General features: G+C 55.0%; 1 protein-coding gene and 1 long non-coding RNA gene across 2 annotated transcripts; one reads left to right on the top strand and one right to left on the bottom strand.

Annotated features, from left to right (window-relative positions):
• Positions 1-107: 107 nt before the first annotated feature.
• LOC141570200 (uncharacterized) lies at positions 108-3998 on the bottom strand. Its single transcript, XR_016020431.1, has 2 exons — positions 3045-3998; positions 108-1747 (listed from the first exon to the last, which is right to left on the bottom strand). It is a non-coding gene; the product is annotated as an uncharacterized LOC141570200 (long non-coding RNA).
• PARVG (parvin gamma) lies at positions 2420-25603 on the top strand. Its single transcript, XM_088796022.1, has 13 exons — positions 2420-2807; positions 4549-4631; positions 5362-5426; positions 6879-6981; positions 7961-8101; positions 9081-9196; positions 10298-10353; positions 10778-10800; positions 12816-12874; positions 13061-13129; positions 15270-15371; positions 22827-22899; positions 23371-25603. Exons 2-13 carry the CDS (start codon positions 4565-4567, stop codon positions 23478-23480), a joined length of 984 nt encoding a protein of 327 aa, XP_088652148.1. The 5' UTR covers positions 2420-2807; positions 4549-4564; the 3' UTR covers positions 23481-25603.
• The last annotated feature ends 1996 nt before the right edge of the window (positions 25604-27599 follow it).

Here is a 27599-nt window from a genome sequence, read left to right as displayed (position 1 = left end):
TTTTAGGGCTACCAGGAGCTCCCTGGGGTCCTAAACATACCTGTGAGGACTGTTCTTTTCCCTGTAAAACTCTTTGGTGTGACCATAGAGAGCAAACACAGCCACTGTCCTTATACAAACCGTGCTTATATTGTGTGCAGAAGTCCCAGCTCCGTCTGCCGAAGCTCGGGATTTAATGGGTGGTTAGTTCTGGGCGGTTACAGGTGATTGTTTGCCACCATGTGCCGTGATCCACTAGAATTCCACTCTCTGGTGATCACTAAATAGATCCCCCCCTGCCTTTAAATCAACTGGAACAAGTAACTGATCACAGATTCCCATCCATGAGGAGATGTAGCCTGCAATGGTTTCGGGTAGCAAATTCTGTAGTAATCAGGGTCCAACTGCAGATAGCTGGAACAACTTTGGTTGCCTGAGACAGAAAGGAATTGGAGACAGGAAGTTAGGTGACTGCAGAGCCATTGGAAGCCGGGAGGAGCAGGCTGAGGACAGGTCCTTAGACTAATACTGCAGGGCTGGCTTCCTCCGCTTGGCCCACGGGGCTGCTGGCTCCAGAAGCACAGATTTGGGGCCAGGTAGTTCCCAGTCACCTCTTCCGATCCACTCTGCACCGTTTTCCGTCCTGACCACGATGGACTGCTGGGCTTTCTTGTCTCTGGATTCCATCTAGATTCCATCTGGATTTGACCCATAGGAGACCCTGGCAGGAAGAAGGTGCGTGGAGGGGAGTGAGATCATTTATTCCTCTGGCCCTGCCCCTCTGCTGGGCCACTGTGGGTGACCGTGGGTTGGCTGTGTCCCTCTACCACAGCCCCTAGCCATCGCGCCCTCTTAGCTTTCCTGTAAACCCCTTTCTGGGCTCCAGAACCCACTCACGCCTCTGTCCCTTTAGGCTTTGAAGTGTGGCAGCTCCCTCATGGGCAAGTCTTGGGGTGCATCACCCTCTCTTCTGGGTTCCCTTAACCCTGCGCAGCAGTCCCTTTATTAAATACTTTCAGTTCCTGCATTTGAGTGTGCCATCTCTTTGCTGCCGGACTCGGTGACACACCTACTCAGCTGTGATCCAGGACTCAGGAAGCTGCCAACACAAGCAGAGGCTCCAGAGCCGTGCCCGCCGGTGACACCTGCCCCAGCAAGACGGACGTCGGCACGGCTGCTTCTCGCCCCACTTTGTCACAAACCCCCATCTGGCACGGGGGCACTGGAAGGGCACAAACTAAATGACGCGTCTCTATGCCTCTGTAACATGGGGACGTAATAGTACCAGTAACATCAGCGACCTCAAAATTACATGTTCTTCATCATCATTACTCACTAAACGTTAGCAATTATATCAGTAATACTTGTCAGTTTTGTAACTTCTGGTGAACAACCAACCCCACTTTCCTGCTCCTATGTTCTCCTTGTTTCTGTGTCCCGTCTTCTGCCTGACCTGCCCCAGAGAAAGTGGTCTTAGCTTCCTTGTCACCCAGCACAATTTCATCCCGGCTCATGAAGATCCAAGCTCGAGACCCACTCGGGTGTGAGGTGTTCTCTGGCTGTCCTGCCATCCTGGGCTCTCTCCTTGTTGCATTTCAGGCTGTACCTTCCACCTGGACCATTTTCACCCATCTTCTTTAACTGGTAAACGTTGATTCATCCATCAAGGCCCACGTTTCCTTGGGAAAAACTGCTTCATTCTCCAGGCCACGACATCCATCAGTATTTATCCAAGGATCCCACTTTGTGCCAGGCATTGATCTAGGCACTGGGACAAAGGAAACTGTCAGGTCTGTGGTAAGGAGTTGTAGAGAAGACTTACTTTGGATGAGGCAGTTAGGGAAGGCTTCCTGAAGGGGGAGGCAGGCTGCTGGTGAGGATGAGAACTTAGCCATTTTAAAAGCTGGGGCAGGGGATTCTAGGCAGAGGGAACAGTAAGTGTGAAGAGCCCGAAACAGGAAGGCATGAGGCACTGTCAAGGGACAGAAAGGCGGTCAGTGTAGCTGGGAGGGCGTGAGGGTGGCAGAGGTTAGGAGACAAGGATGGAGGTGTACCAGCAGGTCACGTTGGGACTTACGGGCTGGGCTGTGCACACTGCATTTTATTTTAAGAGCTATTGGATGCCCCTGGTAGGTTTTGAGTGGATTGGGACATGAAGTGGGTCCTCTGGTTGCTTGTGGAGAAAGCAACAACTGGCGGGGTGTTGGAGGGGTAGAGAAGCTTGCAGCCCCGGAGGGTCCAGCCAGGAGGCTGCTGTGTAGTCCAGGTGAGAGGAAGCAGGGCCTGGCCTGCTGGAGGGGTGAGGGTGGAGGGCCGGCCTGGAGGCTGAGGTGACAGTCGCTGATGGTGGGGATGTGGAGGCCTCAGGGAAAGCTGACTCCCGGCCTCTGGCCTCAGTAGCTGGGTGGCTGGCGCTGCCATGTGGAGACGGGAACGCGGGAGGAACTGGTTTGGTTTGCGTAGCGGGGAGGGGAGGGGGAGAGAAAGAAGAAAGAATTAAATTTGAGTTGCCTGAGAGGCATGTAAGGGGCCAGGAGGTGGGGCTGGGTCGTGGGGCTCCCAGGGAAGAGCTTTCCGGTAGGTCTGTGGTGGCATTGCTTTCAAAGCATCAGACCTGCAGCCAGCGGGAGGAAGCGGCCTGCAGACACAGCCCAGCAGGCCCTGCAGAAGCCACAGCCCCAGAGGAAGTGAGCAGCTTGGCCCCTGCCTCCCAGCGGCCTCTGCAGCCCCCTGCTGACCTAGGGAACCCGGAACCTGCTTCTGTTTAGAACCCGGGACCACCACAGGAGCTCGTGGTCTTCATTTCCTTTTGCGGAGTAAGCACCCAGGTAAGTCCTCCTGGCATCTCAGCTGGCGGGAGGCCTCGGCCACTCGGGCTTTCTGTCTGTCCCTAAGGCTTGAGAGTTGGAGCTCACACAGGGAGGGCTCGAGAGGCCCCAGGAAACTGAGCCCAGATTGCAGTCTCAGCTGAGGGGGCCGGCAACGTGGTCTCCTGAGTCCCGTGATCAGGGGCGGCCATTCTTTCCTCCCCAGAGGCCCCGACACGCAGAAGGGCACTGCCCTACCTCTTGTGTAGCCAGGTGAAAGATTCCCCATTCCACCATGTCATCTCCCATGAGCTCATCCAACGCCTGGGGAAGAAAGGTCATCCCTAGTCTTCAGAGGAAAAACTGAGGGCCGCGTCAGGGAAGGGACTGCCCGGGCTCCTGAGGGCTCGAGGAGGTCCCAGCTCTGTGTCCACTGGGCTGCCTTTGGCCAGCATGGACTCCAGCCTCTCCTTGTAAAGAAGCGTCAGGACTAGAGAGGGGAGGGGGTTTGCCCAAAGTCACACAGCCAGAATGAGGAAGAAGAGCCAGCCTGGGGCCCAGGCTCCCTAACGCCCAGGCTGGCTTTTTCCTCTTCTCTGGCCACAGCCCACAAACCGAATCCTGGTGTCCAATAAGAGGCTTGGTGATTCAGGGGCCAGGTCTGTTCAGCGACTGTGTTCTCCCCCCTTCCCACTTCAGGACAGGACGGACCCCCGGTGTCCCCAGGCTGGCTGCTAGTGTGATGGGGTGGCCCCAGCCCCGCAAATGCCTCCTTCTCACCACAGCTCCAGACCCTGCTGCTCCGGCCAGGCCTCCTGGGGGCTGGAGCTGACCAGCTATGCTGCATGACACCCTGCCCAGATGTCTGTTAAGGGTTAGAAATCCTGCGGAAGACCAGGGGCTGAAGAGAGAGAAGGTGGGAGGGCAGGCTGCCACCCAAGTAGGAGAGGAAGTGAGCGAGGGGAACAGAAAGGAGGTGCAGCCACCCATCCAGGCCTGGGGCGAGCCCAGCACCCTCCTATAGCGAGGAGGTGACACAGTGAAAGTGTCTCACTGGCATGAGCAGTGAGACCCCCACACTACCCCAACAGAGAGCCTCGTTCAGAATCCAGGTGGGGCCAGGCTGGGCCAGTCCACCCTCTTAGAGCCCAGCCTGCACAGAGCAGGGGACAAGTCCAGGGACAGCTTCAGTCCGCTCACTCGAAGGCTGGTGGTGCTGCTCTGTTACCACCCGTCTCTGGCTCAGTGGCCCAGAGAGCTCAAGCTTAGAGCCCTGCCCCCTCCTCCATGGGAGCTCAGGGTCTATAAATATCATCCATCAGTGTGTTCACCCAAACCAGCCCCCACACGCTCCCCCCCACAGGCCCTCCCAGGTTTCCTTCTTGAGCCCAGGGTCTCCTGGATGGGACAAGCTCTGAGGAGGGTCCGCCCCTCCTTTGTCCTGGGGGAAGGGTGGGGGCTTCCTGTGTGCTGCAGGAGAGCAGTGGGGGTGCCACTCTGTGCCTGGCTGAGACGCCATTCTCCTGCTGAGCCTGGGCTTGGGCTGTGCCCTCAGCCACGTGCCTTCCTCCACCCGTGTCCTGTGTCCTGCGAGGACGGGCTCCATGCCCCCCTCTCTTCAGGGGACCTGGCCCTTTGCCTACGCACATAGTGACGTGTCCACCCAGAGCCAGCACCCACCTCTCCCTGTGCCTCTCAATCTGGAAGAAATGACACCGAGTGAGTTTGGACGGTGATGCCCTCTGTCCTCTGCACCCCTCAGGGCTGGCAAGGAAGAGATGGAGCCAGAATCCTTCTACAACCTGCTGCAGCTTCCCAAGGCGGTGGAGGAAGAGCTCCCACAAGGTGCTGTGCCCACGCGGGGTTGCGGGCCGGGTGGGCGGAGAGCGAGGGTCTGCGTCGCCAGAAGCGCAGGCCGTGCCCTCCAGGTCGTCAGCTGAACACCGGGTTCCATTCAGCCTCAGCCTAAGCCTTCCGTTTTATACTTGATACCCCCTCTCCACTTCCGGAACCTTCCGCAGTTATCGCCATGCCCCTTATAACTGCGCATCTCCAGGTTAGGAGTGACGTTAGGAGGGGGCGATGTGTGCCTACCATGTGCTGAGAGCTTCTTCTAGAAGCATCTCATTTATTGCTCTGAGGGTAGGTGCTATTACCTCATTTTTAGAGACAGGAAACTGAGGCACAGAGAGTAACACAGCAGAATAGGCGGGAAACTCCTTTAGTAAGTGGGGAGCTGGGGTTCTGAGCCCAAGGAGGGTGGCACCAGAGTTCAGGCTCCACGCCTACTGGTGCACATCTACCCACACCTGCCACCTGGCAGGGTGCAGGGCGACTGGTCCGCTCCCTTCACGCATGTGGGACCAAGCACGTCCTGCAAACCCATCACTTTGGATGTTTGATGCTCAGGGTGTGTGTGTGTGTGTGTGTGTGTGTGTGTGTGTACGTGTGAGAAACAGCAGGACCAAATTCCCCTTGTGGTCAAGGTGCCAGCTCTACAGCTGACCTGCAGGAAGAGAGCTGCCAGGGCCCTGCAGGGTCCCCACATACATGCCATTCTCACCTCTGATTTCAGGACAAAAGAAGAAATACTTGCCCCCCACTTCCCGGAAGGATCCCAAATTTGAAGACTTACAAAAGGTGCGGCGCCTTCTCCGACCCTGAGTTCTCTGGAGGCAGATTTTCATCTTCTTGGGGTGGGGACAGTGGGCCATCCTGCCCTCCCTGACCTCTGGCTGGGGGGTGGTGACCCCGCAGTTCCTTGGGCTACTTCTTGAACGGCTACGTGAAGGAACCGTTATTGAGCACTGACTGTATACTTTTATATACACGATCCCAGGAAACCTCACAGGGTTGAGAGGGATCTGTTGTCACCTGCATCCCAGGAAGGGGACAACAGTGCTTGGTCAGGTGACCTGACCTGTTGTGGGGCACACAGCTGGCCAGCGACAGAGCTGGGGATTGACTCAGGCTGTGGGCTACAAAGCTGGTCCTGCTCCTTCACTCACTCGGCTGCCATGGCCATGGACAGCTGCCAATGTGGGCAGGAACAGGTGTGGTCACTCAGTTCACGGTTCTCTCCTTGGCTGCAGGACTAGCTGGGCACAGGCTCGGGGCTTCCGTCCTCCTCTGCCCTATTTCTCTAGTCTCCACGTGACCTTTCTATTGCCTCCTCCAGGCAGGCCTCCAGACCTGCACTACTTTACAGCCCCAGAGGATTTGTGACCCATTTTCCATCCCTTCCTGCCTCCCTCCCATTCCCTTACTCTTTCCATTCACCTTTCCCACTGTAAGGCACTGGGACACAGAGTAGACCCAGCGTGGTCCCTTCTGGAAAACTTGGCAGGGTGCTGACATGTCATCTTAGTTTGGATTCCTCAAAAAACTGATCCTGAGATAAGGACACAGGTGCACATAATTGAGTTGGGAGGGGACAATCATGGGAGAGAAAGAAGGGAAGTGGGGAAGTGGGGAAATAAGATGGGGGGGGGAAGGAACCGCCCCCTCCTGGTGAGTGTTGGAACAGGTGACGGCTGTGAGAGGTTCAGCCTATGGGGCACCTCTGGACAGCACCTCAGAGAGAGTTCCTACCCAGAGGGAGAAGAGCTGTGTCTTTATACACCAACTCCTGGTTAGCTCAGGGCTGCTCCATTAAAGGGACGAGTCATTACTTCTCTGCTGCTTCTGGCCCTGGAGCACAAGCGGGGTGGGGCTGGTCTCCAAGGGCAGCCCTCAGGTAGAGCTGCAGAGGGGAGCAGCCAGTGTGCATCACAGTGGAAAAGTTTGGTGGCTGGGATGGAACACCAGTAGCTCATGTAACACTTTACACAGGACAAAACAACACTCCCACGGTGCCCAGATCTGTGGTGGAGGGAAGCAGAGCGTTTCGGGAGCCTAGAGCAGGTTAACCCTAACCCAGCCTGAGAGAGCAGGGAGGGTTTCCTGGAGGAGGTGACTTTTGACCGGGCCTTGAAGGAGGGGTGGGAGTCGGCAGGTGGGAGGAGAGCATTCCAGGATGAGGAGGGCACAGAGCCAGGTGAGGGGCCAGGTGAAAAGCGGCCCCTGGGTCAGCGGTCTCCACGGGGCCTGCAGGTACTAATGGAGTGGATCAACGCGGAGCTGCTCCCTGAGCACATTGTGGTCCGCAGCCTGGAGGAGGACATGTTTGACGGGCTCATCCTGCACCACCTTTTCCGTAAGCGGCTGTCCCCCACCTACCCCTCCAGGACCCCACAGAAGTGGGGGATTCACCTCATCCTCCCACCCCCGGCTGAACGTGGGCCACTGTTCTTGCTTTTTCTGTGCTAAACCTTGGACTCTCCCACCCCACACTGACTCTCAAGCAGTTATGGCGTGCCTGCTGTTTCTCGGCTGCCGGGGATAAGAGAGAAACCCATGTCCCCTCCCCGGGCTGTCCGGGGCTGTTGCAGGGAAAACAGGCTATTGGTGAGAGCAGCCAGCTGCTAGCGGCGGCGGCTCCTGGCCCCGCAGGCCTTCGCCACCTACCCTCTCCCTTTGCTGGTGTGAGGTTGCGTTGGTCTACATGCCCGTCTTCTGCACAACGCTGGGTGGTCCTGGAGGGAAGGCGTGGGTCTGATTCCGGGGCCAGCCTGGGGCCTGGCCCAGCACCATTTACAGAACCCCACAGAGGGTTACAGAACAATCCCACCAGCCAAGGCAAATGCTTTCTGAACACTTACCACAGGGCAGGTGAGGTTAATCCCCAGAACAGCTCCGAGCCGTTACTATCCCCATGTTACAGATGAGGAAACTGAGGCTCCGAGAGGTCTAGTAACTTGCCTAAGGTCTCACAGTGAAGAAAGCAGGGGAGTTTGGCTTTAACGGCTTGACCACGCTGCCCTGCAGAAAGGAAGTGCACACAGCTGTGTGGAAGGCTGAGGGGTGGGGCGTGGGGTGGTCAAGGCAAGGCAGGCCAGTGGGGGCCAGCTCAGAGGGCCTGGGCTTGCTCAGGCCCCACAGCCCACATGCCCCATGTGTGGAAGGGCAGCATTTCACTACCTGAAAGCTGGCCAGGCTCAGCTGACTGGAGGTAGCGCACTAGCTATGGGTCCCTTGCAGGGGCCCAAACTCTCCTTCCCTCCTCTGCCTTCTCCCACCCTCTCACTGCCTTCTCCCCACCCCTCCTGTCCCATCCTGCCCTCTCCCAAACCCAGAGAAGCTGGCGGGGGTCAAGCTGGATGTGGAGGAGATCGCCTTGACGGCGGTGAGCCAGAGGCGCAAGCTCGAGGTGGTCCTGGAAGCCACCAACCGCAGCCTGCAGGTGGAGAAGCAGCAGGTCAAATGGAGCGTGGACAGTACGTGGGGCCTCAGCCGGGCTGGGGTCTGCGGCAGGGCTGGGGGAGCCCGGGTCCTTTTGCACCAGGGACAGCTTCTCGTTTACCCAGGAGCACGGTTCAGCCACCTTAGGTGTGGGCACAAGCTGGGGACATGGAAGGAGGCAGAAGCCCCAGGCCGGTGCACAGGAACAGACTCCTGTGCACAAACAGCCCTGGGCACTTCTGTTCCCCGAGGCTGTCACTGTAGCCAAACAGATAACGTGAAGGAAAAACGCAGGCTTGTTAATAACAGCGGCTACTTACTGAGCTCCAAGTACCATGATGAACCGACCTACCTCGTTAGAGGGGCACTAATGGTCCCATCTCATTAGTTCCTTTAAAATATATCCGCAGTGCTTTCTTGCAAGAAATGAGAGCATGCAAAGCACCCAAACTTCCCCACCCCACCCCATTAACAGTTTGGTCTGAATTTCCTGCCATTCCAGTCACCACATTCTCCCCATTTTCTAGACGAGAAACTGAGCCTGAAAGGAGATAAGTGGCTTCTCCTGGGTTGGGTGGCAATGACGTACCAGTTTTCAAAGCCACTTTTTGTTGGGCCATGTGCCGCTGTCTTCACTGCTGTTTCAAGTCTCATGTCCCATAGCTGACGGGTATTGAATTACGTCACATTGCACTTAAAGCTAACAAATTGTCTAACCAGCGTCCTGGTTAGAAACGACATGGGGTCGTTTCCAATCGTAAACAGCACTTCAGTGAACAACTCTGTGTCTAACCCCCATGCACATGGTGGGCTGTGTCCTGGGCTATATTCACAGGGGAAAAGTGTGACTGTTTTTCAGTCTAAATATAAATCTGCAGGCCTCTGATTTCCAGAAGGCCAGACACAGGTCTCCTTGGTCTTCAGTGGGTTGTTGTGACGCTGAGGCGACCTCCCTGGGGCCCCAGGTTTGGGCGGTCCCCTTGGCTCTGACCTCATACCCCTCTCCCCTCGCAGCTATCTTCCACAAGGACCTGCTGGCCACCTTGCATCTCCTGCTGGCCCTGGCCGAGCGCTTCCAGCCCAACCTGCCCCTCCCAATGGACGTCCAGGTGGAGGTGATAACGATGGAGGTAAGGGCTGGACACGGGGTCCCTCACACAGAGCAGCTTCTTGGGTGGACATTGCTATACCCCGGATGGAGGGGTGCTGCATGGGCAGGGGCTGAGCCACGAGAAATAGCAGATCCCCCCAGGACAGCCGTGGGCACTGGGCTGGAGCCATGAGTGGGAGATGCTGTGAACAGAGTGGGGCTGGCCGGGACCCAGCGGGGCCGTGGGAGGTCCCTGGGCTGCCCAGTCCCACTTACCACAGCAGATGGCATCTGCCTGGCGGTTTCAGAAAGGTCCTGGCTGATGGCAGCCATGTCACGTGGGCCATAAAGGGTCCACCTGTTTATGGCCTTTTGGGGGCCTTCCCACCACTGAGTCACAGCCCCTGGCCTTGTCACTGTGGTATCATCTCTTTCACTGGCTGATGGCTATGACGATGGTTTCGGGGTTTCTCCACCCCCCAGGGCTCTTTCCAGTACAAACAGACTTGTACAGGAGTCCACGACTTCTCTCTCAGACAGACTCTGAGCACTGCAGATAGGGCCCCTCCCTGCTTTTGCTCCCCGTGATACCCCGGCCTCTGGGTACCCAGCGAGCAGTGGGGCATCCTGTCCCGGGGTTTACCTTTGACTCAACAGAATAAGCCAAGTCTGGCCAAACTCAGGTGAATTCATTCTCACTTTTTTCAAAACCACTGATTAAAATTCTGCACTGAGCAGCTTCGTGGCTTTGTTTATACTTTTTATGTGAATCAGAGGTGACTCCATTCCTTCACTCATTTACTCATTTACTCACTCATCCGTCTGTCTGTCCGTCCATCCATCCATCCATCCCTCCACCCTCTCACTCATCATTCAGTCATTATTCAGATCAACATACGTACATTGATCCCTGTAATCCAGGCATTGGATGAGACTCGGGGATTCCTGGAAAACGAGGCACACACGGTCCCCATCCTCGTGGGGCTCAAGGCTCATGGGAAGAAGGACCACAGTGATGAGACTGCCCAGGAGGCCACCTGAGGAGGGAGTAAAGTGGGTCCCTCAGGGCTGCTTTGGCCTCTAGAGTCTTTGAGCAGCAGATGTGGGATCACTCAATTCCTCCCCGTTTTCCCTTTCTTAGAGCACCAAGAGCGGCCTGAAGTCGGAGAAGTCAGTGGAACAGCTCACTAAATGCAGGTGAGAGAAAGAGCAGGATGCCGGCCTGTGCTTTACAGAGTTGGCCGTGGGCTGCGAGAGAAATCAGAACAGTGGTGATGTTTGTGGGCGGAGTTAGTGAGGGGCTGGGGGTGTGTAAAAATGCACAAGCTATACACTTAGGATTTGTGCATTTTATTGTATGTATAATAACCCCCTGCCCCACAAAAACCTAAAATGGCAACCACCAAAACAACAAAATCCAGACATTTCTAGGTGTGGAAACCTCAGGGGAAGGGGATGAGCTTCTTTGCTGTTTGCTTCCCACGGGGGCCCTGCCTCCTTACAAAGCCGCCAGGAAAAAGACGCCAGTTTCTTTGTCACCCTCACTAAGTCTTATGTAGCAAGAAAGCACAGGTCTGAAGATTTTTTTAACCCTTTGTTTGATTTTTTTTCTCCCCTTTAGCACAGAGAAGGACCAACCCCCGAGTGAGTACTTTTCATAACTTAAGGCAATATTTTTCTATCAGATATGTGTTGAAACAGACCTATAATGATGAAGGGTTAATTGCTGGGCGTTCTCTCATGTTTCCTTTGTGGTCTATATTTGTATCTCAAGCCTTCTTCTGGTACATTTGTCCCTCTTTCTGTCTGTCCGTCATGTCCGTCATGGGTCATGCTGTTCCTTCTCATCACACCGCTCATATGTGTAGAGAGATTTGTAATTGCCGTTGGTGGTGATGGTGGAGGTAAGTGTGTGGGCTCTGGAGCCAGACGGCCTGGGTTCAAACACCAGTGCTCCTGCTTATTAGCCACGTGAGCTCAGGAAAGTCTCTTAACCTGTCTGTGCCTCAGTTTCCTCATCTGTGAAATGGGGTTAACAATGGCACCCACATCTTAGGCTGGTGATGAGGATAAAAAGATCATTTGTAAATGTGTGCTTAGCACGCGGTGAGGGTTAAATAGTGATTGTTCAATAGTGTGGCTGTTGCTTTTGTGACAGCTCTTCATCCATCCACCCACCCATCTACCTACCAGTCCGTCCACCATCCATCCATCATCCATCCATCCACCCATCCATCCACCCGCCAATCCATCCACCATCTATCCACCCACCCATCCACCTGCCAATCCATGCATCCTAACATCATTTTTCTTTCCTAAACCCTCACCACAGAGTTACATCATCTGAAGATGTGGAAATAATGACCTACAAGGGGCTTCTGAGAACAGGGGCAGAGGGAGGCTGAATGGCGGAGGGAAGGAGAAAGGAGATGCAATGGGGGCTGGCGGATGTCTGTGTATGCGTGTGTGGAGGGACAGCATGCGAACACGGCGGGTTGCCCAGGGAGCAGTATTTAATAGGGGCAGCATGAGGATGGGTCACACAGTGAGGGGCAGGGACACAGAGCAGGGCCTCCTCGAACCATTTCTAGCACAGTCATCCTGGGCTAGCCCGTGTCGTCTCAGCCCATATTTGTCTCTCATTCCTGTGAAACAATTTTCCCTTTAGTGACACAATTTCCCTGACCACAAGCCATGAGATCTGGAAGGGACCACTGGTGTTCCCATCGTTATTATTGGTTTATGGGGCATTTTAACGTGCATGATGCTATCTGGTTTCTACTTTCCCCACTTCACCAATGAAGGAACACACTAAAGCACAGAGAGGTGAAGTGACTTGCTCAGAGTCACACAGCTGCTGAATGGCAAAATCCAAAGGTCAATTCTACCCAGTTTGAGTATTCAGTGTCCAAGCACCAGTCTCCCGGGAAGGTGTGTTAGCTGCAAATAGGAATGCAGCTTGTGGGAAAAGGGTGTTAATCTGAGGACTTGTGGTGTCTAAGGCTAGACTGGGAGCCTGAGCTGCCAAGATGCTCCTTCTGTTCCCAGGCCCCATGGGTGTGAGTCAGAGGCAGAGGGTGCTGGCCTTGGCCATGTTGCAGGTACAGACACTCTGGGAGAGCATGATACCCTCATCCTGCCAGTCCAGAAATGCCAGGGAAGGTTGCTATGGGCTGAGTGTTAAGTCCAGGGCTGGCCCCTGGCTCAGCCACCCCTGGAAGCTCCCATGGACCTGTGAGTAGAGCAGGGGACGAGGAGGCAGTTCCTGGTGGAAGGGATGGCAGCTGAGCAGACACAATAAATGGCATCCATTGCAGAAAGAATGACCACTTATTGAAGTCCGGCTGTGTGCCCAGCCACCGCGCCAAGTGGGTTATGTGCTACCAGATTTGATCCTTGCAGCAACCCCACCTGGTGGGTGTTATCAGCCATCCTTTATTGGTGAGGAAACCAAGGCACAGAGAGGGGCGGCGATTCCCCCTGAGCCACACAGCCAGGGGCAGTGACTTAGACCCAGGACTGTTTTCAAATTCAAGAACCTTGAGATAAAGATATAGCTCTCCCTGGACTGGTTGCTCTGAGAAACTTGTGGGGAAAAGTCCCTGTTTGGCACAAAGATAATAGCATTGTAATGAGGTGTTTACTGGATCTGTCTACAGAGGACGTCTTTGATGAATTATTTAAGCTGGCTCCAGAGAAAGTGAATGCCGTGAAAGAGGTAAGAAAGATCAAAGCTCTGAGCACCTCTCTGGCTGCCGCCTACCCACTGCCCACCTGCCTCATACCTCAGGACAAAGGGACAGAAACAGGGCCCTCGTTCCACACCGGCTGTATGCTGGGTGCTTTGAGGGGGCTTTCTGTCCTCCTAAGCCCTGGGCCGGGGGCCTTGTTCTTTCTTGATTAGGCTATTGTGACCTTTGTCAACCAGAAGATGGACCGCCTGGGCCTATCTGTGCAGAATCTGGACACCCAGGTAGGGAATCAGCTTCAGGGGCTCTAGGCAGGGAACGGCTGTGGGGTACAGTCAGAGAAGAGGGTCGTAGGGCCCTCTGTGTGCCAGGCCTGCCCTGTGTGCCCAGAGGGATGTCACCTCGCAGAAACTTGGGGTCCTCCTCTCCAACAGGGGGGCTTTGGCTGGCAGGCAGCTTGCCACCCAGGGACACTGTGGGGATACTGTGAGGTGAGGACTGTGGAAGCTTCAAAAAGGGGCACTTCTGTGCTGCTATTACTTTGCATTGTAAAATAACCACTTTCCAGCTATTTTTTTCAAAATTAATCTCAGACCACCAGATCCCAAGACTGAAAGCACACGCGTTTTCCCTGCGTGACTGCGTTCGCTCACTGTGTTCCCTAGCTTTGTGCTGTGTGCCTGGCGTTGCTTAGGTACTGACACAGCCCCGCGTCGGTGGTTCCCCGAACGGCTCAGCCCCGCCATGGCCGACTTACACCCAGTCCTTCTGGGGCGGGAATGGAATCTTCCATGGCTAGCATTTCTCAGTGGGTCATGGCCTTCCATAGGACACTGTGTGTCTTGTGTGTTCCCTCAACACGGGACCCCAGGGACGCTGAGAAGCTGATGGTCAGCCTGGCGCAGGACGTGTTGGTGTGGCTGTGGGGCTGCCTGCACGCTGCTCAGGTAGCATGGCCGGAGCGGAGAGGTCAGGGCCGGCCCTCGACGCCCCCGAGGGTGTATGGCATTCTCAGCCAGAGCTACTGACTTCACAGGCTCACCCTGACATCAGCCAGAGAGGGATGGGGATGATATACTCCTGTGCCTGGCAGTGAAGACCAATAAAGCCCTCACGATATGCCAGGCCCTGAGCAAAGCACTTTACATACATTGTCTCATTGAAGCCTTCCAACAATCCCCTGACAGGGGGACCAATACTCTCCCATTCTACAGATGAACACACTAAGGCCCAGAGAGGTCAATTAACTCACCCAAGGTCACACAGTGATTCAGTGGTGGACCTGGGATTTGAACCCAGCCTGCGGAAGCCAGATCTTATGCCCATCACCACCTCACATGATGGCCACATGAGAAGTCTGTTTTGATACAGTCTGGTGACACGACAGGATGGACATACCAGACTCAGGCCAGGTGGACATGTGTTGTGCCTGGGCTCTGAGAGCACCTCTTCTACATTGGCTATGTGGCCTTGGACCTGGGCTTCTCTGAACCTCAGTGTCCTCCTCTTTTAAAATGGGTACAAGGCTACCAACCTCATAAAATTGCGAGTAACAAATGAAATGACAAATATCCAGCATTTAGTATATTACCTGGCACTCTATGGATGCACGATAAATAATAAATTTGTGTTTGTTTTATGTAGGTATAAACAGAAGGATGATTTCTTAGGTTTACAGTCTACCTGTTTCATCTTTATCTCTCCCTTGGTAAAATAATGGCTTTTGGAGAATAACGGCACGTGCAAGGATGGTATTTAGAGACTGCTGGATAAAAGGGGATATTGAAGTCCCCGGGATTTCAGAGGTATTACCAGGACATATCAGCAGAAAAGATTTCAGGCCAAACTAATAATGTCGGAAGGGACCTAATATGAGGAAGTTCCAGTAAGGACTTCGAGTGGTGGTTTTCTTCTAATATCCAGTCTTGTGTTTTGTATCTTTGAAGAGATTGAATAGGATTATATTAGCATATGATATGCCGGTGGTGGGACGACAGCTTTATCTCTGAACATACAGACGGAACAGACAGAAATATTAACGTGGCAGCTGGCAAAATGAGCCGTGTGTACTGTTCTCTGACTTTTCCTGATGGAATAATTTTACACTGAACTCTGTTTTCTCCTGTGCTTCTGTCGCTCATGGAACAGTATGTGGTTTAAAAAATGATAGGAGGCTATTTAACAGAAAATGTAAAACAGCTCATTTTATTGAGAACGTACTAGGTGCCAGGTGGCCAGTAACTGCTTTATACCTGGGGCTGCTGCTCATGGTCATGACAGTGCTGCAAGGTCAGGATGCTGTCCCCTTCCTCAGAAAGGAAGCCGAGGCTCAGAGAGGTTGTGTGACCCCCGTAGGACCACACAGCCTGTGAAAGGCAGAGCAGGACGCCCCAGGCTCCGGACCTCCAGTCTCCTCCTTTGTAGTTTGCAGATGGAGTCATCTTGCTCTTGCTGATTGGACAGCTGGAAGGCTTCTTCCTGCATCTGAAGGAATTCTACCTCACGCCCAGCTCTCCTGCGGAAATGGTAAGTGGCCAAAGATTTTCCTTGATGGTCTGCCTCTGAGTAGACAGCTCTACGGAAGCGGCACGACCAGCCTTTGTTTGTTCACTTCCAGGTGAAGTGAAGGCTAGAGAGAAAGTTTTTTTGTCCATATGTCTGCCCATCCATCCATCCACCCATCCATCCTCCATACTCCATCCTCCATTCTCCTCCATTCACTATCCATCCACCCATCCATCCATGCATCCATCCATCCATCCATCATCCATCCATCATCCATCCATCCATCATCCATCCATCATCCATCCATCCATCATCCATCCATCATCCATCCATCCATCCATCCATCCATCCTCCATCCTCCATCCTCCATTCTCCTCCATTCACTGTCCATCCATCCATCCATCCATCCATCCATCCATCCATCCATCATCCATCCATCATCCATCCATCCATCATCCATCCATCCATCCATCCACCCATCCATCCTCCATACTCCATCCTCCATCCTCCATTCACCATCCATCCATCCATCATCCATCCATCATCCATCCATCCATCCATCCATCCATCCTCCATCCTCCATCCTCCATTCTCCTCCATTCACTATCCATCCATCCATCCATCCATCCATCCATCCATCCATCATCCATCCATCATCCATCCATCCATCATCCATCCATCCATCCATCCACCCATCCATCCTCCATACTCCATCCTCCATCCTCCATTCACCATCCATCCATCCATCCATCCATCCATCCATCCATCATCCATCCATCCATCATCCATCCATCCATCCATCCACCCATCCATCCTCCATACTCCATCCTCCATCCTCCATTCACCATCCATCCATCCATCATCCATCCATCATCCATCCGTCCATCCGTCCATCCATCCATCATCCATCCATCCATCATCCATCCATCCATCCATCCATCCATCCATCCATCCATCCATCATCCATCCATCCTCCATTCACCATCCATCCATCCATCCATCCATCCATCCATCCATCATCCATCCATCATCCATCCATCCATCATCCATCCATCCATCCATCCACCCATCCATCCTCCATACTCCATCCTCCATCCTCCATTCACCATCCATCCATCCATCATCCATCCATCATCCATCCGTCCATCCGTCCATCCATCCATCATCCATCCATCCATCATCCATCCATCCATCCATCCATCCATCATCCATCCATCATCCATCCATCCATCCATCATCCATCTATATCCATCCATCATCCATCCATCCATCATCCATCCATCCATCCATCCATCCATCCATCCATCCATCATCCATCCATCATCCATCCATCCATCCATCATCCATCCATCATCCATCCATCCATCATCCATCCATCCATCCATCCATCCACCCATCCATCCTCCATACTCCATCCTCCATCCTCCATTCACCATCCATCCATCCATCCATCATCCATCCATCCATCCATCCATCCATCCACCCATCCATCCTCCATACTCCATCCTCCATCCTCCATTCACCATCCATCCATCCATCCATCCATCCATCCATCATCCATCCATCATCCATCCATCCATCATCCATCCATCCATCCATCCACCCATCCATCCTCCATACTCCATCCTCCATCCTCCATTCACCATCCATCCATCCATCATCCATCCATCATCCATCCGTCCATCCGTCCATCCATCCATCCATCCATCCATCCATCCATCCATCCTCCATCCTCCATTCACCATCCATCCATCATCCATCCATCCATCATCCATCCATCCATCATCCATCCATCCATCCATCCATCCATCATCCATCCATCCATCATCCATCCATCCATCATCCATCCATCATCCATCCATCCATCATCCATCCATCTATCCATCCATCCATCCATCCATCCATCCACCCATCCATCCTCCATACTCCATCCTCCATTCACCATCCATCCATCATCCATCCATCCATCCATCATCCATCCATCCATCATCCATCCATCCATCCATCCATCCATCCATCCATCCATCCATCCACTCATCCACTCACCTGTGCACCCACCCATCCACCCATATACCTGATCCCTCATTTCCTGAGGCCCTGCTTGGTGTCAGGCCCTATGCTGTGTGGGCCATAAACACACAACTCCTGCTTTTGAGACCTCTTGGTCCACACCTATTGTGCTCTCAATGGTGTATGGTCTTCCAGGGCCACCATGAAGTGTATTGGCTCATGATGGGTGGCTTAGTGAGGATCCTAAAAGCAAGAGTGGTTAGTATAATCTGAAGGAGTCAGGAAAGGCATTGCGTAAGAGGTGACCCATGGAGCTGATTAGGGTTTGCTTTGCAGAGTTAACTAGGTAGGGCAGCCCGAGGGGAGGGAACTGCTTCAGAGAAGGCTCAGGTGTGGACAGAGAATGACTATTTCAGGGCAGTGTCCCTGGTTCACTCCTCCCGGGGTAAGGGCAAGGTGTGGCAGGGAGTCTGGCCTTGTGGGTGTCAGGAGTTCCCCTGTGGACCCTGGAGGCTGGTAGGCTGGTGGGGATGCGGCTGTATTAGTCCAGGCAGGAGAGTCCTGGGGAAGGGGGATGGAGAGAATGACCACACTGGTGAGAGTGACAGGGTGAGCCTCCAACAGACAGAGCAGTCTGACTTACAGCCTCAGGGCCTTGTGGGGCTCCTGCTTCCCCCCTCTGCCCTGTGGCCTCCCCCCAAGCACCCAGGCCCCATCGCATGGAGCCACGGCTGTTCCTCAGGCGCATCCTGCCCTCCCACCTCTGGACTTTGCAAAGGCTGTTCCCCTGACACAAGTGCCCTTCCCCCCATACCTGCCAGTGAGAGGATTCCCACTACTCCCCAGATGAGGAAACTGAGGCCCACGGGGACAGTAGCTCACTCAGGGCAGACGAGGCAGAGGAGAGAGAGGCCGGGGTGCTGGTCCCTGCTCCACCACCTCAGGCTTCTTGTCTCTAAAATGGGCTCACAACCCCTGCCCTGCACACCCCTCAGACCCCACAGACAATAAGTGTTCAGAGAATCATGGAGGTGGAAGCATGGAGGGGCGGGGGGGGGGCAGGGGTGTGGTCCTGGGTCCCCTGCTGTGCCCAGGACCCAGAATCCTTGTGAATGAATAGCAGTCCTGCAGGAGGTGACCAGGTGATGCTGGAGATGGGGGTGGCTGCCTGCCTGACCAGAACCCCAGGTGGCCGGCTTATCTCTGTCACACCAGGGTCCCTGCTTTATCTCTGCAGCAGTGGCTTTTCTGAAGAAGAGCCAGCCTGGAGGCCATTTCTGGGAGGAGGAAAGGTTTCTGTCCCCTTTGACATGCCCTGCATTCCTGGGCTGGGGGAGAAGCCTTGGCCCGGAACTGGATCAGATGTCATGGCCTGCCTGGGGCGTGTGAGGCTCCACACCTTTGACCCTGGCCGTTCTCCCCCCACGTCCTTCCTCCAGGCCCTCCCCCCCACCATGTCTGCAGCCCTGTTTGTCCCTGGCTTCCAGCAGCATGCCTGACCTCCCAGGCTCTCTGGCGTTCCAGGCCCCAGTCAGCGAGCCTCCTGCCCACTCCCCAGCCTCACCCATCTTCCCGTCCTGTCACTCCTGCAGCCTCACAGGCCTGGCCCTGAAACCATCATTTCTTCTCCTGGATCTGCAGGTCGCCTGAATTTGGCTGATATAGGCTCAGCTGGGCTCCATCACTTATCTGGGGATTGGCTGGGGATCAGGCCCTCTTGACTGGGTCAGCTGGGGTGGCTCTGCTCTGTGCCATGTGCCTCTCCTCCTCCTGGGACCTGGCATGCGTTTCTCATGGCAATGGCACAGACAATGGAGAGCAAGCGTGAGGCCTGGCCTCAGAGCCGGCATGTGGTCACGTCATTTCATTCTGTTGGCCGGAGCCCACCCTGTGGCCTTGGTGGGGACACAGGAGAGCCCTGCAAAGTGAGTGGGTGCAGAATCGGGGCCAACAAAGTGATCCCCCAGGCATTGTGGGTGAACTTGCTAATACCTCCTTGAGTCGGGCCTCTGAGTTAGGAACTATTCCGTCCCCATTTCTGTAGGAGGAAACTGAGGACAGAGGGCTACAGTGATCTGGCCAAGAGCACACAGCCAGTTAGGGTGGAGGGTCAGCCAGAGCTGCCTCTCCATTTTATTCCTTCTTGGGGAGCCAGGGTGAGCCTGCGGGAGGTGGAGGAGTGTGAACCTCTCTCTGGCTGAGAAGGCTTGCGCGAAGCTGCTGAGACAGTGCAGGGGTACAGGACACCAGAGCAAGGCTGAGCCCACGTGCCGATCCTGTATCCAGGATGCAAGACACTGAAGTGTGAGTGATGAGAGAAGACGGGAGGAGGAAACAGGGCAGGACGCACACAGGCCGGGACCCAGAACAGCACAGGGGCCCCCTCTTTGTGACTCGGGTGTTGAGCCTTCATGGGACGTCAAAGCCCGTGCTCAATATTTTGCACGCTTCCAAACCCCAGTTACAAGGCAGGGACAAATGTACACCTTCTAACGTCCCCGAGTGCAGCCAGCTTGCTGAATCCACCGGCTTTAGAATGATGTTCTGAAAACGAGGTACAGAATATGTGGGGGAAGAACAGGCAGCCTCTTAGCTCAGACCCCAGGAGTGAATTTTAATGGTATATTGGCGGAAACTTCAGGTGCAGGAATGGATAATAAAAATGCTGACCACGTCATTAGCTGAAGAGGGAGGGGACAACAGCTCTTTCCGGAGGGGGGACACCCGAGGAACTGTTTTCTTGGCAGAGTGGCCTCTCAGAATTGGGTTTGTCAATATCAGGCCTTCCTTGTAAATGGTGTTTATGTGTGGTTGCCGTTCGTTGCAGGAAGAGACGTTAGGGCTAGAGGGAGAGAGGCAGTCTGTTCAGTGGAAATCAGCACCCTGGAGCCAGGAGCCCTTCTCTGCTCCCACACTTAATTATTTCTCCCCAGAGGATTGGAATGCACCCTCCCAGGGCCGTAACCTCCCTCAATTCCCCTGAACGGGCCAGTTTTACTTTCATCTCATGCTGTGCACAGAAAAGAAAAAAATAATGATACTTTGGGCAGAGCATGGTGAGATTGTTCTGGAGCCCGGGGCAGCTCCTCCTGGTACAGACTGAGCAGCCTGGAGGAGAAGTGTGTCACACAGAAACGAGTGTGACCATTTTGGTAGTGTCCACAGCAGCAATTCTCAAAGCACAAACTGCACGAGGGCAGGAGTGGGTCTGCTTTTGCTCCTGTCAAGTGACCAGCTCGTAGTAGATGCCCAATCAATATTTTTAGGATAAGAGCATGAACGAAGTGTTTCCAAAACACTGATCCCATGAGGGGCTCTGTGACAAATGGATCCTATGGTCAAATACCTTGGGAAAGCATGCGTCGTCTTAAAGGTTCATGATACACCATCATACATGTATACTCAAGGCTCTGAGAAGTCCTGCAGAGAAGGGCTTCCCTACTACTCTGTTTAAGCCATCATTTCCCCAGACCGTTTGGTCACAGACACGCCTTTCCTTCCCTACCCTGAATCGTGCTTTGGGAGATGCTGGCTTAGAGAGTACGACAAGGGCAGGGGTGCCCCGCGCGGCGGGCGGGCAGCTTGTGAGTAGTGTTCATGAGGAGAATGTGAACAATAGCAACAACAGCACCCCTTGTTTTCCAGAATATTCCAGTCTGGGGGGAGGACTTGGGGACACAATGACAGGAAGGAGTGGTGGAGCTCTGCTTTGCTCACGCTGAGATTTCCTCCCATCCTTAGAGGTGTGTCCCCCCTGCTTGGGAGCATGGACCCTGGGCCAGGCTTAGTCTCTTCTTCCGGACTGACTGCAGAGGGGACGGCCCTGCTGGGCCGGTGACCCCGCCTCTCTCGCACTCTCCCTGCATCCTGGACCTTTCCCCTGCTCCATCCGTTGGATGCTCCAACAACAGGTCTCCCCAGTGGAGCTGCTCTCTCTGCCCTCCCTATCCCGAGAGGCTGCCTCACGGTCCCTGCACAGCCCACCGGTGAGCCAGCTACCAGCCCCCTGCCCCGCAGGCGTCCTGGGGGACAGGCAGAAGATACTCCCCTGACCCTGCCCTGTGCCCCTGGACCAGGACTCTGACCCACATGCTTTCTCCCTCAGGGGGAGCTCTTTCTCACGGGGCTGCAAGCCCTCCTACACATGTTCCACCTTCCGGCCCTTACAGGGGCCCAGACACGGGATTTGCTGGGTCTTCATAGTCCCACCTTCACATCTTGCTCTGTGGCCTCAGTTCCTGTCCATCATCACCTTTGACCCTTGGCAGCCTTGGAGAAGCAGGCTGGAAGATAGGCTATTCCCACGGTACAGACGAGGGAGTTGAGGTCCAGCCAGGACCTGCACAGGTTGTCTGCCTGTGACCTGCAACCTGGGGGTCGGTGCACAGACATCCAATTCAGATCTCAAGCCTCCTCCTGCCCAGACCCACTAGGATGTGAGCAGGGGCGGCCTGGGCAAGGCTGGCTTCCCTTCATGGGTCTTGTTCATTCATGGCACTGCCAGTTGGGACTCCAGTTGCCTGGCGGTGTTGCCATGTGAACTGCCTGGCCTGTTTGAAGCTGGCTGGGGGACTGGGATGGTTGGCACAGCTGGCCACTGGTCTGGGATGTCCAGCCCCCACAGTGGATCTTTAGGGGGCTGAGACCATTGAAGGAAGGACCTCCATGAGGTCATAGTGAATCAGGGGTTCAGCCAGCTTTAGACCTCACTCCTCCCGCTTCACCCCACACCCTCTCTTTCTGCTGCACCAGGCTGCTGCCCCACACGAAAGGGCTGGGTCTATTCGGTGGTATCTGAGGCCCAAGTTAAAGACTAGATGTGGAAAGGGAGGTGACCCCCGGACCCCCCCGCCCCCGCAGACAGAGGGTTCTGAGCCCATTGCTGACAGGACTCCCCACCCAGTATCCCGTATCAAGGCGTGGGGGAGGTGGTGATGACCCCACTCTGTAGGTGAGCAAGTAGAGGCCTGGGGACCAAGCGACTTGCTCAAGGTCACCCATTGACCAAGCGGGAATGAGGGCCCGAGAGGGCCTGAGCAGGGGCATCAGGCTGAGACATACCTGGTTCCAGCACTTTCTGTCTCATGAGTTCAGATAAGCCCCTTGGCCGCTTGGAGCGTTGGTGCCTCATCTGTGCTTTGCCCATGAAGTTCAGCCGGTTCTGAGGGGATCTGTCACCCACAGCGTTGGGGGCCGCATGGGAAGAGGTTGGGAGGAGCCCATGCTCCTACCCCTGGCTACGTCGCCTCCACTGGCAGGACTTACCCCAGGTGCCCCCTCCACCAGGAAGCCTTCCCTGAGCCCCAGGCTGGGTGCCCTCCTCAGTGACTGCCCTTCCCACTAGAGGCGGCCTGCTTGATGCGTGATGGACGTCACGGGTGGTGGGTGGGCCTGGCACTTGGGGACCAGGGCTTGGGGTGGGGCTCCCTCATTTTGCCAACATCTGACGGGGTCTTGTCATGGTAGTTGCACAACGTGACCTTGGCCCTGGAGCTGCTGAAGGACGAAGGCCTGCTCACCTACCCCATCAGCCCCGAAGGTGAGTGCGAGCACACGTGGGCTGTGTCCCTGTTCCCACCTGGGGGGGGGGGGGCAGTGTGTGTTTGTGTGGCTGTCTTTCTTGGTGTGGCTGGTTAATGAGCATTTGCAGAGGCTTCCTAGGGAGCACTGTGCCCACAGTTCCACCCACCCACCCCGTGGTGGAGGGGTCCCAGGGAGAGGAGACGGGGACTGGGTCCCTGGGGACGTGCTGTCCAGCGAGGTGAGAGCTTGAGGAGTTGCTGCAGTGCAGAATGGGGTGTGGGGGGCACTGGGCGGGAGGAGGAGGGGGCGGGACCACGTGGCGGGTCCTGGGACTCAGGCCTACCATGACCAGCTACCTGCTCTGCCAGGGGTTCCCCGAGTTAGCACTGCAGGCCCATGTCTGAGGACACCCCTCAGTCCTCGGACGGTTGGTCACCCCCTGCCCTGTGCAGACCTGACTGGCTACCCTGCTTCCCTCTGGCCACAGACATTGTGAACAAGGACACCAAGAGCACGCTGCGGGTCCTCTACAGCCTGTTTTGCAAGCACAAGCTGAAGGAAAATGTGGACAGGAAGCCTGGTGGATCCCCGAACTAACCATCACTGCCCCACAAAGCTGCTTCTCAGAGCCTGCCTCTTGGCCCAGCTGGAGGGCCCCCCACCTCCGTCTCCTGTTTCCATCTGTCTGAATATCTCTGAACGCACTAGGGTGTGGATCCATTTTGAGCCAACCTCTGGCCCCGCTCAGTTTAATTTAACAAATGTATTTCTGGGAGGGATTTTGGGAGCCTGCTGGTGTCCCCCGAAGGGCTCTTAAATATGCATAAGTATGGCTGACCCCTGTACTCAGCCTCCCTCCCCATGGGGCTGGCATGGAAGGTGCTCGCCTCTCATCTCTGAGGGCGCCCCTGGGGGCAGCCAGAGCCCAGCAATGTGGCTTTGGGGTGGGAGGGGCTCTCAGGTGTCAGGGCTCATGGCCAGAGCCGGCCTGCCCACACTCAGCTGCTGTCGCCCCCATGCCTCCTATTTGGGATGACGGCCCCAGGTTTACCATCCAGATACAGGAGCCCCACGTGGCTCTAAACCCACGCTCCTGAGCCACTCGGGGAAGTTCGGTCACTTACCTGCCAGAGGAACTGTGGCTCAGGCCTTCCCCTTTGGCTGAAATCATGAGCTTCACCCAAGTCACGAAGCAGAAATCTTTGTGACTGATTCATGGCTCAGATGGTCTCCCAGTCTGCCTGCAGGGAGGTGTCTGGGGCTGTGGGTCCTAGCGTCGCTGGCTTTGTGGCTTTCTTGCTGACCATGTTCTGTCTCCTACCCCACCCCAGCTTCTCCAAGCTGAAAGCCCTGTGTTCTTTCCAAACCTTTCTGAGGCTGTCGTCCCTGCCTGAGGTGCCCTCATCCCACCCACCTCAGGAGCTTGTCACTCACAAAAGGAGTGGGGACACGCTTGCGGAGAGAATGGAGGAGGGGTGAGCCCTGGGACAGGGTGGATGCCTGGGGGATCCGGGTGCTTGTAGGTGGGTGCAGGGGGTGGTTCCCACACAGGGGACTGGCGAGGAGGGGAGAGGAAGCTGCTCCCTCCATTCAGTGCTCCTGCTCCTTCTCCTCCAGCCCAAGAAATCTGACTCCAGTTAAAGTTGCAGCAGAAGTTAGAAGCAGGATATTTATAGAGGGCGTCAGTGGAAGACGTCCAGGGCCTGAGAAGGAGCTGGCAGGCTTGGGTTGGGTGTGCAAACAGCTTTGGAGTGATGGGAAATGCCTCGAAGGCCGGGGTGCCTCGGAGTTGAGCCGCTTCCCAAAATAATCCAGGGGGCAGCTGTCTTGGATTCTGAAACTGGGTCTGGCTGCCTGAGCTGCGGGAAGCCCCAGGCCCCACACCAGCCCCACTCTGGGAACAGATGGCACTAGGAATATTTTTTTCTTTTACCAAAGTCAGCTGGTAAGCGAACAGCTTGTCTGGAGAAAAGTGTGTTCCTCCTCCTCCTCTCTCTTTTGGCAGCAGATCAAACCTGCCACCGCCCCTACCCCAGTCCCTGCCCCCGTGGGTCTCCTTCCTTATATGATCTGGGCAGCCAGGCAGAGGGCCTCACAGGCCTTTCTTACCTCAGGGCTCACAGGGTCCTCAACCAATGGGGATTTGACCCAGGGAGCAGCCGGGGCCCCTTGGTCCATGGGGGCCTGGGCTGAGCTGGGGCAGCAGACTCTGGGAGGCCTGGCTGGTTGGAAAACAGACAGTGGGGATGTCCCAGAAATGATTCTTCCAGGAAGAGCCGGGCAAAGGACCTGGGTGGGCAACAATTACGTTTCAAATCTATGATCGTTTCAAATCGATTGGTATGCTTATTGCCCATAAACGTGATGCATCCGTGCACTTGTGGGCTTTTATATCCTCGTGCACAAGCCATTACTCACAAACCTTCCCTGAACACCCACTGTGTACAGGCCCTGGCCTTGGAGATGAGGCCATAGAGGCAGCTGAGATGGAGGCTGTGTCCTGGCGGCACACGTGGCCTGTGGTGGACGACACAGGGTGGCGTAGTGCTCGAGTCAGACTGTGGAGCATGAGTCCTGGGTGCGTCCTCTATTTGCTCTGTGATGCTGGGTGAATCACTCACCTGCCGAAGCCTTAGTTTCCTTCACTGTCAAATGGAAGTAATAAGGAATCTACTCTTTGTGGGGTTATTATGGAAATTAAAGAAGAGAATCTATCTAAAGAGCTTGACACATTGCTGGGCATTCAGCGTTTAATAATGTCAGACATCACCATAACCACTATCACCATCACCATCACCACTACACCTACTAAAACAGAATTAAAAGCCTAGGGGTGGCCGATGGCTCAGTAGGTTCGATTCCCACATGGGCCGGTGAGCTGCGCCCTCCACAACTAGATTGAAGACAACGAGCTGCCGCTGAGCTTCCATAGGTGTGGCCGGATGGCTCACTTGGTTAGAGTGTGAGCTCTCAACAACAAGGTTGCCGGTTCAATTCCCACATGGGGTGGTGGGCTGCACCCCCTGCAGCTAAAGATTGAAAACGGCGACTGGACTTGGAGCTGAGCTGCGCCCTCCACAACTAGATTGAAGGACAATGACTTAGAACTGATGGACCCTGGAGAAACACACTGTTCCCCAATATTCCCCCCGCCCCAAAATTTTTTTTTAAAAAAGCCCATGGGTTCTGGTGAGAATGTCATGGTGTGACATTAGGGCCCTGGCACACAGTCGAATTGCAAGGGAGGCTGGGAAATGTAGTCCAGCTGCATGCCCAGCATGGGAAGCTCAGGGCAGGCGCTAAGGAGCCAGCTTATCAGGTGAACCTTATCAGGTGAGCTCTGCTTGTGGAACTCACAACACTACCCAGCACGTTGGAGGCGCTGGGTAAATATTTGCTGGCAGTGAGCGCTTAGCTCTCCCAGTTTGCGACAGATCCAGACCTGCTGTGTTGACTTGAGCCCACCCGGCTAGTACCCTGATACCCCAGGACACAAGCATTAAAGCTGAGCTCAACTCTGTATTCACTGCTCTGACCTCTGGCCGGTTCCCTTGGCTCCCGAGCTAGGCCTGTGGGTTCACCAGCTCAGTTGAAAACACAGAGGCAAATGGGGACCCTGGTTTCAGGATCTCCCCCTTTCCCTTGTCATCTATAGCCAGAGGCAGCAGTGTGACGTCCCGGAAAGTCCTGGGCTACAATCCCACTGAGCCTCTTCACAGCGGTGTCGTCTTAGGCAAGGCACTTCCCTTACTGATAAAATAGAATGATTCTCCCTGTTCAGCTTAATCCCCAGGGTGGGAGTCATAAGGATTAACTGAAATAATGAAGGCAGGGTTTGCAGTTAGCTATGGTTATGCTATCAGCTAAACAATAGCCATGGCTAACACTTACTGGACACTCACCTTTCTTCAGCAGCTGTGGCCCAGATGGTGTGGGGGCAGAGCCCCAGAAAGTAGTTTCCAGGCTCTCGGCCTCACATAGACAGGTGCTGGCTCAGGTAGGAAATGGCCATCAACTGTGATTGGATGGCCATCAGCTGTGGCTAGTTAGCCGTCAGCTGTAACCAGTGAGCCATTGGCCACTAATATAACTGCTGTGGCTACGCTAGCAGAGAAGAGAAGGAGGAAGAAGAGGGAGAAAGAATGGGGGCTAGCAAGGAGATGGCGGCTGGGCTGGCAAGTGTGGATGGTGGTTTGCGGACAGTGTGGATCCAGCCTCCAGTGAGAGTATAGTGCCGCCAGAGAGAATATAGTGGTATGACTCCCCTACCTATGGCTCCGTGGGTGTTCCTTTTTGGCCTCACCATGTTCTGCGTTCTTGTGTGGGGAGCGGGAGCAGAGACCCTGCCTGACAAATGGCGCAGCGAGCAGGGTCCCCCGCACGACAGATGGCCTGGCCACTCAGCTCATCAAACCCATTTCCTTCCCATGCTGGTCATGCAGCTAGACTACATTTCCCCGTGTCCCTTGTAATTTGACGTGGCCTCGTCATTGACCCCTAGTCAATGAAATGTGAGTCAAGTAGGAAGCAACGTTGCCGGGCCTGGTCCCCAAACCTGGCCCCCACCAAGCCCCTCGATGCTCCTTGATGTGCACTGATGACCCGGTGATGCAGACAAGTATGAAATTGGAAGCCATGTGCCGAACCTGGTGGGGCCACTGATGGAATCACCCTGGGTGGGGAGCAGCCTGCCGGTCAGCGGCACCTGCTTTGAAC

This window comes from Rhinolophus sinicus, chromosome 1 (genome assembly GCF_057876585.1).
Source record: "Rhinolophus sinicus isolate RSI-liver-muscle chromosome 1, RSI-T2T, whole genome shotgun sequence".
Classification (NCBI taxonomy): domain Eukaryota; kingdom Metazoa; phylum Chordata; class Mammalia; order Chiroptera; family Rhinolophidae; genus Rhinolophus; species Rhinolophus sinicus.
This window is presented reverse-complemented; position numbering and strand designations above follow the sequence as displayed.

Bases quoted from the DNA above. Each gene is read 5' to 3' on its own strand.
- PARVG (XM_088796022.1), top strand. From the start codon at position 4,565: ATGGAGCCAGAATCCTTCTACAACCTGCTGCAGCTTCCCAAGGCGGTG. The intron at 12,875-13,060 runs GTAAGAAAGATC...TTTCTTGATTAG, and splicing joins AAGTGAATGCCGTGAAAGAG to GCTATTGTGACCTTTGTCAA. The intron at 22,900-23,370 runs GTGAGTGCGAGC...CTCTGGCCACAG, and splicing joins CTACCCCATCAGCCCCGAAG to ACATTGTGAACAAGGACACC.